The 12,524-nt window shown below is 47.6% G+C and overlaps 1 protein-coding gene across 2 annotated transcripts in view; it reads right to left on the minus strand.

Annotated features, from left to right (window-relative positions):
* The window catches only part of CLEC16A (C-type lectin domain containing 16A), a 420,420-nt gene extending 408,355 nt beyond the window's left edge, over positions 1-12,065 (minus strand). For both annotated transcript variants that reach the window (XM_089689496.1, XM_089689495.1), the window contains exon 1: positions 11,998-12,065. In XM_089689496.1, coding sequence (XP_089545622.1) covers positions 11,998-12,027 — 30 coding nt within the window. In that variant the 5' untranslated portion in view covers positions 12,028-12,065. The remainder of the gene's footprint in view (positions 1-11,997) is intronic.
* Positions 12,066-12,524: the final 459 nt, after the last annotated feature.

The following is a 12,524-nucleotide window of genomic DNA, read 5'->3' on the forward strand; positions in this document are numbered from 1 at the left end:
GCTGCTGCTGCTGCTGGTTAGTAGTTTCCTCACTGCGCTGGTGAAGAAAGCTACTCATCATCGACTGCAGACTGAGGCAGCCGCTGCTGGTGGAGCTGCCACTGCTCCTACCACCCCACCCCTCCCCTGCTGCCATGGCAGCGGAACGCGAGCGCACAGGGCCCACAGTGTCTGAGGATGGACGTTGGCGCACAAAGGCAGAGACCAACTGACTACATAGGTGGTTTTTATAGTACGTTATTTTGGCCTCCCTCTCAGCAGGTGTGAAAAAGGCCACCATTTTTGAACGGTAGCGAGGGTCCAACAAGGTGGACAGCCAAAAGTCATCCCTCTGTCTGATGGTTATTATTCGGCTGTCGCTACGCAAGCAACAGAGCATGCTATGGGCCATTTGTGCCAAAGAATGCGAGGGACTCCCTGCCTCCATCTCCACAGCATACTGCCACGGTGCGTCTGGGTCCTCTGTCTCCTCCTCCTCCTCTACCAGATGCTCCTGCTCCTCCACTCCTGTCCGCTGAGTGGAAAAACCACCCATTTCACTCAATAATTCCTGAGCACAAATGTCCTCCTCTACCTCCTCCTCTTCTTCCTGTCCTGCCCCCACAGGGGTCATGTGGCGTTGAGATCTGTGCGCCACGTCTACCGCACCCTGACCAGCCATTGTTAACAGCATTTGTTCCAGGACGTGCAACAGAGGAATGACGTCGTTCATCCCATAGTCCTGCCGACTCACGAATAGCGTGGCCTCCTCAAAGGGCCTGAGCAAGCGGCAGGTGTCACGCATGAGCTGCCAATGGCTGACATCAAAGTTACACAGGGGAGTACCTTTATCCGCTTGTAACATCAGGAAATCGGTGATGGCCTTTCGCTGTTCGTAAAGGCGGTCTAACATGTGTAGGGTTGAATTCCACCTTGTTGCAACGTCGCAGATCAGGCGATGCTGTGCAATTCCGTTCTGCCGCTGCAGCTCAAGGAGGGTGTGCTTTGCGGTGTAGGAATGGCTGAAATGCATGCAAAGTTTACGTGACATTTTAAGGATGTCTTGCAGTGGGATGGTGGATTTTAGGAACCGCTTGACAACCAGATTGAACACGTGAGCCATGCATGGCGCATGGCACAACCTTCCTTGACGCAGAGCAGACACCATGTTCTTTCCGTTGTCGGTCAACATGGTTCCGATTTTGAGTTTGCGCGGAGACAGCCATCTGTCGATTTCTCTGTTCATTACACTCAGAAGTTCCTCCCCTGTGTGACTACGTTCGCCAAGGCATACCAGGTGCAGCACAGCGTGACACCGTTGCGCCCTGCACATGTGATATGCCGGTCGGGTAATGGGACTTGGCACAGGGGTGGCGGCTGAGGACACGGCGGAAGAAGAGGTGGTAGAGGCGGACATCTTTGCCGGACCAAGGACGTGCAAACGTGGAGGCAAAAGCGGCGTGACCTGTCCAAGTTGCTGGTGCGGCTGTGACGGCACCACGTTCACCCAGTGGGCCGTAAATGACATGTACTGTCCCTGACCGTAGTTACAGCTCCACACGTCGGCGCTGCCGTGCACTTTGGCAGAGACCGACATGCTCAAAGACTGGCCCACCATGTCTTCTACATGTGAATGCAGGGCTGGCACTGCCTTTCTGGCGAAGAAATGACGGCTTGGCACTCTCCACCGCGGCGCGGCACAAGCCATCATTTCTCGGAAAGGTGCTGAGTCCACCACTTGGAAAGGGAGGGACTGCAGCACCAGCAACTTGGACAGGAGGACGTTCAGCTTTTGCACCGTCGGGTGCGTGCTCGCAAACTGTTGTCTCTTGGAAACGGATTCCAAGAAAGACTGCTGACGGAATCCGTGAAGAGGAGTAGCAGGAGAAGGAGCATCTGAACGAGCGGAAGATGCCAACGAGCGACAACTCCCCTCAGCAGAGGTGTTGGAGCCTTGACTGGCTGATGGAGGGCGATTGACGTCGGGTGACGGAGCAAGTAACGGAGCGGGTGATGGAGCGGGGGCTGGGGCGGGCAGAACCGCCGTATCTTTATCACGGTTTTCCCAGGCCACCAAATGGCGACGCTGCATATGCTGCCGCAACGCTGTAGTCCCAACATGGGCCCCCTGGCCACGCTTGACTTTCTGGCCACATAGTCGACATACGGCTACGTTTACTTCCTCGGGCGGCTTGACGAAAAATTGCCACACCGCCGAGTAGGAAACTTTGCCCCCGATACTCCTCACTGGCTGACTGCTGCTTCCTCCGTGCACACCGGCACCACTACTGGCCGTGGTGGTAGGCTGCAGTGGAGCTGGTGCTCTACTCCGTGGCCGTTTGGCTCCACTGACACTGCTGCAACCCTGCTGCTGTCTCCTGGGCAACCCACCGACTGTTTCGCTCGCTGCCAAGCTGCCACCCTCTTCTCCTGATGATGCGGAAAAAATTGCCTGATGACGACGAGGCTGCCAAGTGCGATCAACCTCCTCATCATCAAGTAGGGTCTCCGCCTCACTACTAGCCCCCTCGGCTGCGTCTGGGTCAGGAGACAGACCTGTCTCTAGACCGGCTACCGAGCCACTCTCCTCGCCACTACTTCTTCGCCTGGCTGCTGAAAAGGCGGATGTCTCCCCCCGTTCCTGACCGCCCTCTGTTAGCTCTTCCTCACTGTACAGTGGGGCTGAGCCCACAGCATGCGATACTTCGCTTGGTGAGGGAACACCAAAGGACAGGGGCAGGTAGAGGACACGTGATTTCAGTGGGCTTGGTCCCGGGCCATGCCAACTAACGGTTGTGTCTGACGTACCCACCGACCGTTGGCTGTAGGTGTCAGAGGTGACCTGGGAAGAGGAAGACGACCGAGCCAACCAATCGACCACAGCAGGGTTGTCGGTGGAGACACAACCGCTGGATGACACCGGGAGCACTGGCCTCTGGCTGCGAATAGTGCTGCCTCGACCCCTTCCTCTGCTGCCACGTCTGCTCGCTCCTAAAACATTGCCTCCTCTGCCACTCCTCTGCATGTTGTCTGACATACTCTTTAATTCAACGATTCTGTGTCCCTGAGTAACAATTCTGTGGCCCTCAGTAACAATTCTGTGTCCCTCAGTAACAATTCTGTGTCTGTCCCTCAGTAACAATTATGTGGCCCTAAGTAACGGTACTGTGGCCCTCAGTAACAATTCTGTGTCCCTGATTAACGTTTATGTGGCCCTAAGTAACGGTTCTGTGGCCCTCAGTAACAATTCTGTGTCCCTGAGTAACAATTCTGTGTCCCTGAGTAACAATTCTGTGTCCCTGAGTAACAATTCTGTGTCCCTGAGTAACAATTCTGTGTCCCTGAGTAACAATTCTGTGTCTGTCCGAGTAACAATTCTGTGGCCCTAAGTAACAGTTCTGTGGCCCTCAGTAACAATTCTGTGTCCCTGAGTTACAATTCTGTGGCCCTAAGTAACAGTTCTGTGGCCCTCAGTAACAATTCTGTGTCCCTGAGTAACAATTCTGTGGCCCTAAGTAACGGTTCTGTGGCCCTCAGTAACAATTCTGTGTCCCTGAGTAACAATTCTGTGTCTGTCCGAGTAACAATTCTGTGGCCCTAAGTAACAGTTCTGTGGCCCTCAGTAACAATTCAGTGTCCCTGAGTAACAATTCTGTGGCCCTAAGTAACAGTTCTGTGGCCCTAAGTAACAGTTCTGTGGCCCTAAGTAACAGTTCTGTGGCCCTAAGTAACAGTTCTGTGGCCCTAAGTAACAGTTCTGTGGCCCTCAGTAACAATTCTGTGTCCCTGATTAACGTTTATGTGGCCCTAAGTAACGGTTCTGTGGCCCTCAGTAACAATTCTGTGTCCCTGTGTAACAATTCTGTGTCCCTGAGTAACAATTCTGTGTCCCTGAGTAACAATTCTGTGTCCCTGAGTAACAATTCTGTGTCCCTGAGTAACAATTCTGTGTCCCTGAGTAACAATTCTGTGTCTGTCCGAGTAACAATTCTGTGGCCCTAAGTAACAGTTCTGTGGCCCTCAGTAACAATTCTGTGTCCCTGAGTTACAATTCTGTGGCCCTAAGTAACAGTTCTGTGGCCCTCAGTAACAATTCTGTGTCCCTGAGTAACAATTCTGTGTCCCTGAGTAACAATTCTGTGTCTGTCCGAGTAACAATTCTGTGGCCCTAAGTAACAGTTCTGTGGCCCTCAGTAACAATTCAGTGTCCCTGAGTAACAATTCTGTGGCCCTAAGTAACAGTTCTGTGGCCCTAAGTAACAGTTCTGTGGCCCTAAGTAACAGTTCTGTGGCCCTAAGTAACAGTTCTGTGGCCCTAAGTAACAGTTCTGTGGCCCTCAGTAACAGTTCTGTGGCCCTCAGTAACAGTTCTGTGGCCCTCAGTAACAATTCTGTGTCCCTGAGTAAGTAACGGTTCTGTGGCCCTCAGTAACAATTCTGTGTCCCTGAGTAACAATTCTGTGTCTGTCCGAGTAACAATTCTGTGGCCCTAAGTAACAGTTCTGTGGCCCTAAGTAACAGTTCTGTGGCCCTCAGTAACATTTCTGTGTCCCTGAGTAACAATTCTGTGGCCCTAAGTAACGGTTCTGTGGCCCTCAGTAACAATTCTGTGTCCCTGAGTAACAATTCTGTGTCTGTCCGAGTAACAATTCTGTGGCCCCAAGTAACAATTCTCTGGCCCTCAGTAACAATTCTGTGTCCCTGAGTAACGTTTCTGTGGCCCTAAGTAACAATTCTGTGGCCCTCAGTAACAATTCTGTGTCTGTCCCTGAGTAACAATTCTGTGGCCCTAACTAACGTTTCTGTGGCCCTAAGTAACAATTCTCTGGCACTCAGTAACAATTCTGTCTGTCCCTGAGTAACAATTCTGTGGCCCTAACTAACGTTTCTGTGGCCCTAAGTAACAATTCTCTGGCACTCAGTAACAATTCTGTCTGTCCCTGAGTAACAATTCTGTGGCCCTAAGTAACAATTTTGTGGCCCTCAGTAACAATTCTGTGTCTGTCCCTGAGTAACAATTCTGTGGCCCTAACTAACGTTTCTGTGGCCCTAAGTAACAGTTCTGTGGCCCTCAGTAACAATTCTGTGGCCCTAACTAACGTTTCTGTGGCCCTAAGTAACAATTCTCTGGCACTCAGTAACAATTCTGTCTGTCCCTGAGTAACAATTCTGTGGCCCTAACTAGCGTTTCTTTGGCCCTAAGTAAAGATTCTGTGGCCCTCACTAACAATTCTGTGTCCCTGAGTAATGTTTCTCTGTCCCTAAGTAACGTTTCTCTGTCCCCAAGTAACGTTTCTGTGGCCCTAACTCTGTCCCTAATACAGAGCGGTCTGCCTCTCTTGAATGACTGGAGGCAAATGAAGAATTCTAAAATGGCCGCCATTTATAGCTCGACCATTACACAGTGCTGGCTGGCTGGCTGCTGATTGGCTAATGCGATCACATGTCATTAAGGAATGCATTATGGGTCAGCGCGCCTTGTCTGCGCGCCTTCCCAGACATCCCCGCTCCGTCGCCGCACATGTCCGCCGCCATTTTAGGAAAAATTTCCAATATTCGACTCGAATTCCACTTCGCCTACTTCGATTCGCTCATCTCTAACTGTGATTCTTCCCATACACGCCAGTGGAAGACCAGTGGCGCATAAGGCCAGTAAGATGAGTGAGCATTGGTAGGTAGTTAGAGTATAAGTCGGACAAGGAGGCCATCAGCTTAATGCCTAAATATGGGATAGCGTGGTGGGACCACGAAAAGGGGAGAACCTGTTGTAGATGCAAGATCTCTTAAGGGGAGAGGGAAATATTCAGAACCGTAGACTTTTGAGGGTTAACGTGAAGACCGGAGATAAGGCCATAATCCTGTAGAAGCTGAAGTAGGGTTGGGGCGTAGGTAAGTGGCAAAGTCATAAAGAGAAGTACGTCGTCTGCGAATACGCAAAGTTTGTGGTGTGACCCTCCAACTTCCAGGCCCCGTATATCTGGGTCAGCTCTGATCAAAAGGGCCAGGGGTTCGATTGCTAAGGAAGAGAGGATTGGTGAAAGCGGGCAGCTTTGTCAAGTACCCCGGGCTATTGGGAAAGGAGCTGATTTGTGTCCCATGTACCGGACATGAGCTGAGGGGTTGCAGTATATGGAAGAGATCCATGTCAGGAAGTGGAGACCAAAGCCCCAGTGGCGCAGAATAAAGTTAAGGAAGGACCATGAGAGAGTGTCGAAAGATTTTTTATTATCCAGTAACAGGAAACAAATGGGTGCGGGCAATGTGTGAAAGTAGGGAAGCGCGACGTATATTGTCACCAGCTTGCCAAGAAGGGAAAAAACCCACCTAATCCTTGTGTATTAGGGAGCCTATAATTGGGTTTAAGCGAGTAGAGAGGATTTTGGCGAGGAGCTTAACATCAATATTAAGTAGGGAAATTGGCCTATAGTTAGACCAGGCTGAATCGTTGGAATTTGGTTTTGGTAACATAGTTATAGTGGCTGAGACTGTTTCTGGTTTGAAGGATTGGCCTGACAGGATGGCGTTGAAAGCTTTGGTAAGTACGGGAGAAATTAAGTGGGCATATTTCTTATAATAGGAGGCAGAAAAGCCATCAGGGCAAGGGCATTTTCTGGTCTTTAAGTCTCTGATAGCGGACAAGGTTTCGGTTGGTGTGATCGGCTTCTCAAGAGCATCAAGATTCTCTTCACAAGATTGATCGAAAGACTGTTTGGGAATATAATAAAGCTAGGTGCTTGCGGAAGATATGCAGTATTAACGTGGGGTTGCTGGAACAGGACATCACTTGTGTAGGATACACCAAACACAGAAAAGGTGGTGCAAGGTTAGAGCGATAAGGTGGGCGGTGATGAGTCCAGGACAGCCCAACAGCTAAAAGGGGCTCCAACAAAATTAAACAAACAAGACTGAATAACCTAAGAAAGGAAGCAACAAAATTATTAGGTGAGACACAACGCAGGGAGGTTGGCAGTGCACTGGGGGACAACATGACCTGAGCGACAGCAGGTGCAAAAAGGCAAGACAAAGTCAAGACCGGAAGACCATCAAAGTAGAGGGGTCCGGGGGGGGGTGCCCAAGAAGGTCAGCATGAGCTGGATGCCTTGGAAAAAAGGCCGGGAGGGTGGATGTGAGGGGGACCACCCTAGGATTTGGGGACAGAACTGCAGTCCTCCTAGAATATTCTCATTGGTATTAGTGATCGGCAGAGAAGTGTAGAGGTTGAGAGTCAAGGCGGTCAAGTCCCAGATGCCGGTTTGACCCCGGATAGGGCTTGAGAAAGGTGGAAGCGATTGGAGAGGACTTCAGTCCATGGAATCTTGGAGGGCAGGAGCCAGAGATAAAACACGTCCGCGCTTGTGGGTGCTGAGTAGGCTCGCTGCCGTTGTTGAGAGGTGGATTTTCTGGGGTGAACAAGAAGCAGATCTTCTGCACGATCCTTCAGGATTATCCAGGGGAATTTGGAGTTGAGGGCTGCGGAGTGTGTCGAGTAGGTCCTCTGGGGATCTGCAGATGTATTCACGGGTTTGGTGGGAGAAGCGGACAGTAAAAGGAAAGTTCCAGAGATATGCTATACAGTGTTGTTGCAGAAGCTGCAGTGGGGTTTCATGGCCCTGCGTTTGGCAATGGTGGCGGGACACAGGTCTTGAAATAATTGATATGAGTGTCCTTGGAAGGTTAGGGTTCCTGTGTTGCGGGCTGCCTGGAGTATTTGTTCCTTGGTGCGGAAATAGTGAAATTTAGCAATGATATCGCAGGGGTGGGCCGTCTGGTCTGCATGGAGCTAAAACGCGGTGTACCCTGTCCAATTCAAGGCGTTCAATCGGGATGGCAAGTGTCAGTTCTTGGAAGAGGGCAGTGATCTGTGATGGTTTCAGGGAGGCCACGGATACGAATGTTAGAGCGACGGGCTCTGTTTTCAAAGTCCTCCAAACAGGATTGGAGAGTTAGGTTTTCGTCACGCAACGCCTCAAATTCGTCTGAGTATGTGTGAACAGCAGCGTCAAGGTTGTCCATCGTATGTTCTAGCTCAGATGTACGGACCCGCATATCACGAATTTCTTTAGATACTTTGTCCGTTATATGGTCAGAGGTCTGTTTAAGGGCTCTGTGCAACATCTTCTTGAATTGCTTGAGAAGGTCATGTTGTGCAGGGTCAGGGGTAGGGGGTGAACGAGGTGTCCCCATGTCATTGTCTGACTCACCATCAGAAATGCTGTGTGCAGGGTCCGGCTGCAGGGCTGCATATGAGGGAGAGTGTGTCTGTGCTGTGGAGCCAGTGGCCATTTTTGATGAGGCCCGAGCAAGGGCTTCCTTAATCGGTTTAGCCTGGGGCTGATGTTTTGAGGCTCCCTGGACCATCTTATCGGGTCTCTGGGGTGCCGCTTATAAGGCGGAGGGGTTTTCGGAGCGTGGGCGGGCAGGGAGGGGCTTAGGAGAGGCTTCTTCTCCAGCTGTGCAGCTGAGCCTCAGGCGGACATGCACGGACCGGAGATTCCGTGCCGTAGCTACTTTTAATAGCAGTAGTAGTATTTTGGAATGGAGCAATCAAGTGCATGAAGGACCTCAGGAGTTCTGAACCAAAACATTAACACCTTATAGTTAGGTTCCTGGTGCAGCACACATATGAAGGATTCATCAGTCACTACCTAGATTTTAGCCCAATGCATAAGGGAGATGGGGCACTGAAGAGATGCCTCACATTATTTCATATATAAATGCTGGACTCCTAGTGCCTGAGTAGAGTTATAGAAAAGCTTATAAAAAGTGGGGATCTGTTTCAATTGAGAGGGACCCTGACTACACTCATATTCAAAATCAGTAGGTCACTCCAAGAGTAAGGAACATTGTTTAGATAAGAGATAGTTTGCATTGTAAATAGGAGTACAGCATGCAAGCAAGGATTTTTTTTTCAGCAAAAGTTCTAAATTTATGAGGGGTTGGATGAAAAAAGTGTCTAAGCTGAAAAAGTCTTGCCTGGGCCCAAGGAAGCACTTGCAGAGGGGAAAAACTGTCTGGGATTACTGGATTATTCAAAACATTTGCTAGACAGGACACAAGGAATTTCAACGAGTAGAGGTAGAAACCAGGGTAGCTACTGATCAGCCACCTGAGCCTGACCCAAAGAGAACCATACCGTCCTCAGAATAGACAAGCATATTCTAGTGAATCTAGGCATTGGACTATAGCTCGCGTTTGTTTTGGGGGCACAAGGTCCTCAAATCTGGTTCAACTCCTTTACCCAGGAGGTCTTTCCATTTGAGAGAAATGCAAGACTCAAGTATTAAGAACATAACATAAAATGAACTTTTTATATGTTTTAGTTGGGATAGCAGAAATATGAAAAAGGAAAAATTTGGGGTCATCCAGAAATTGGTAATCAGTAATTTTTTTTGTGAAATTCTAAGCACCTCTTTCCAGAAATGCTCCAGTTTAGGGCAGCATGTAAAAATATGTAGCAATGTCCCCCGTTCCTCCCAGCATCTCTAGCAGCAATCCGTGGTAATCAGAAAGTATCTCTGAAGGGTTACAGGAGTATGATACCATCAGGTCAGAATCTTAAGGTTTGTTATTTTCTTTCACATGCAAATGGATGATATCAAAGCAAAGCAGATGAAGTTCCTTTTTTGACCATGAACGGTCTCCCATTGGCAGATAAAGGGTAAAGAAAGATCATCCAAGGGTGACAATAAAAGAGAGTATGCCTAAGACGCAGTGCGAAGCAATATGCCCTGACCCATGCAGCATTCTTCCAGGGAGGTTAACAGCTGACAGCAACTACCCGGGGAAGAAAGAGAACTGAAGAAAAGGTGGCACTAACACCCTCCAGAAACCTAAACTGAAGGGACCTGTCTTATCCATCAGCATCCAAATAGTGAGTTATGTATCCGTTGTAAGGAAGTGAGATGTCTGGAAGTACTGAAAGTTGAGTAAGGTGCGAAAGGGGCAATTTTGAAGCCCCAGCATGAATTACCTAGAATTGAGAAGAATGGGGAATGACCCAAAAAAACAGAGGAGGTGGAAAAAGAAGAACACACAAAGTATGGGGCCTATTAACAGATGCATTTTAAGAGATGACGGCAGATCCCCATAACGCCAAGTGGCACATTTCAGGGGTATCGAGCCAGTTCAACGACACCAGTTTATCAGTCTTCCCAAGTGCGTGGCTTCATAGTACTTCTGAATATCCAGAACTGCTAGGCCGCCATATTGTTTGTGTAGAGTAAACTGCGACGTATCCTAGAATGTTTGTGCACCCAGAGAAATTCAGTGAACAAGGGAAGGACCTGTCTGAAAAAGTGGGTAGGAGTGGTGATTTGTAAGGCCTGAAGTAGGTTTTTGCCCAGTAAAACACAAGCCTCCTAAAGCGAGAAAAATTTACCTTGAAGGTTTATGCTAATGTTGTGAGACATTTCAGGGCTGTGGAAGTCAGTTTTAATTTGCAATTGAGCTGTAGTCAGGGTGTATTTAGGTTTCGTGCTGCCCTAGGCAACACAAAAATTGGATGAGTCTCCCCCCCTCCGTGTAGAGAGAGCCTGACATTGACCAACAACCCCTCTAGAGAGAGTCTTCATAGTTCTGGACATCCCTAGGAACGAGAGTCGAGCTCTGCATACACCATCAAGCAGCCCGCAGCCTCTCACGGATCCCACCTGGTCCCCATGCCGCAAATGTCCCTCACCTGGGGGTCAGTGATAGCAGAGTTCAGCTGGACTTTACAAAGGAGGGGCTCAAGCATGAGGGCGAAATGCAGGGGTAATAGGGGGCAGCCCAGTGTGGTACAGTTCATAATAGGGAAGGGTTCTGATAGAATACCATTGGTCTTAACTGACGCCATTGGAGTTAGAGGTACAGTTGTAGTGGATTGTGATAGACAGTCCATGTTTTATTAGATGATCAGTAAAATGACAATTTTATAGTCTTGCTACTTTCTGCTTCTTGCTCTTTAAAAATTCCTTACTCTCTTAAGTAAACAATGAGATATAGGTTGACAGAACAATGATGATAATTAAGATGGCGCCTTCATCCGGAGTCTCACCCTAGGTGACTCATTAGGAGAAAAGTATCTTTGAATGTAAACAACCCCCATAAAAGGGAATGAGTCTTTTTGGGGAAAATGATTGGAAGATATCAACACGGATGGAAGAACACGCAGAAACCCAGTGGACTTTTCACCCAATCAATGTATATGCTTTTCCTGCATCATAAGCCCTATAACTGATACTGTTAGTTCCTCAATAAAACAGAATTTTAGGAAGTTGACAAACTACAACAGTGTCAGTGTCTTACTTCCACGTGCACGTATTCTCCTATTAATTTGGCTCACTGGTAGATCACAGTAAATGGTCTGTAAGTGACCGAGTCCAAAACACAGTTGATCATGTTGTTGCCTAACACTACATAGAGCAGAACCACAAGTCCCAGCAGAGACTAGGTCCAAACTCCTCAACACTAGGCAGAAGAAATGGTGGACTAGCAGTGAGAGGGGGTTTTATGCACAAAAGACTGTCCATAGGAGGTGCAGATCTAGTGTTCTACACTCCTGGTAGATGATGCTATAAAACCTCTCAGTCATAAATATGGAGAACAGTGGAGCTGTGTCCATCAATGAGCAAAAGAGAAAATCTAGCTTTACAATCACTTTAAGTTAGTGGCAGGACCCTTGGTGTTCCTGTTATAAATTGTCAACTTAAGTTCTCTAAAAAAAAAAAAACCAAAGAAAAACCAAAAAAAAAAAAAAACCAACACCTTAGTCTACCAGCCATAATAATGGACACTTATTAGTAAAACAGGATGGAGGTGGAGGTGCTGCTTCTTATCCCTGAGCAAAGAACATTAAAGCTATTTTGTTCCTAATATACCTCTAAAAAATAAAATAAAGAGAAATCATATGTGATGTGCAAATGTAATCGCTAACAAATGAGCAAAGGCAGCAATGTATATGAACCTTACATATTAATAAAGATTAAGTTTTAAAGGCCTTTCAAGGTTGACTGAGGTATCGTCAATGGAGAAACTCACCGCCATGCTTCTGTACTCATCTTCAAACATATCCAAAAATATCTCTTCTCCCTAAATGGAAAATAGAATAGAACAGTATTAAGCCACAACAATTTCTTAGAACACAATACAAAAAATATAGGAGGTATAGTTCTAGAAAAATTTATGAAAATTAAAAGTGTGAATCAATTTCCAGGTGGTCATCCTCCTGTGGTAAAGGGTAAAAACATATTTATACAAGAGAATTGGCTACAGAATATGTATTCATGACCAGGTTATTAATGGCTCTAGGTTTTGCTAAGCACATGAAATGAGGATGAAAGCTTATGTAGAAAAAAAACACATGCCTCAAAACTATTTTCATTTAACATTCCAACCTTCTGGCTTTAAGAAACGCTTAAAAAAAATAAAAAAGAAAGAAAACTGTAGCCAATTGCAACAATTTGTGCAGATCAAGCAGAGGAAAAAAATATGGAATCACTAATTTCTGAGGAAAATATTATGGAATCACCATGCATTTTGCAGTTCTAAAACAAACATCTGTATCA

Source organism: Staurois parvus, unplaced genomic scaffold, assembly GCF_062004578.1.
Source record: "Staurois parvus isolate SC_StPar_1 unplaced genomic scaffold, SC_StPar_1.0 ptg000477l, whole genome shotgun sequence".
NCBI classification, from domain to species: domain Eukaryota; kingdom Metazoa; phylum Chordata; class Amphibia; order Anura; family Ranidae; genus Staurois; species Staurois parvus.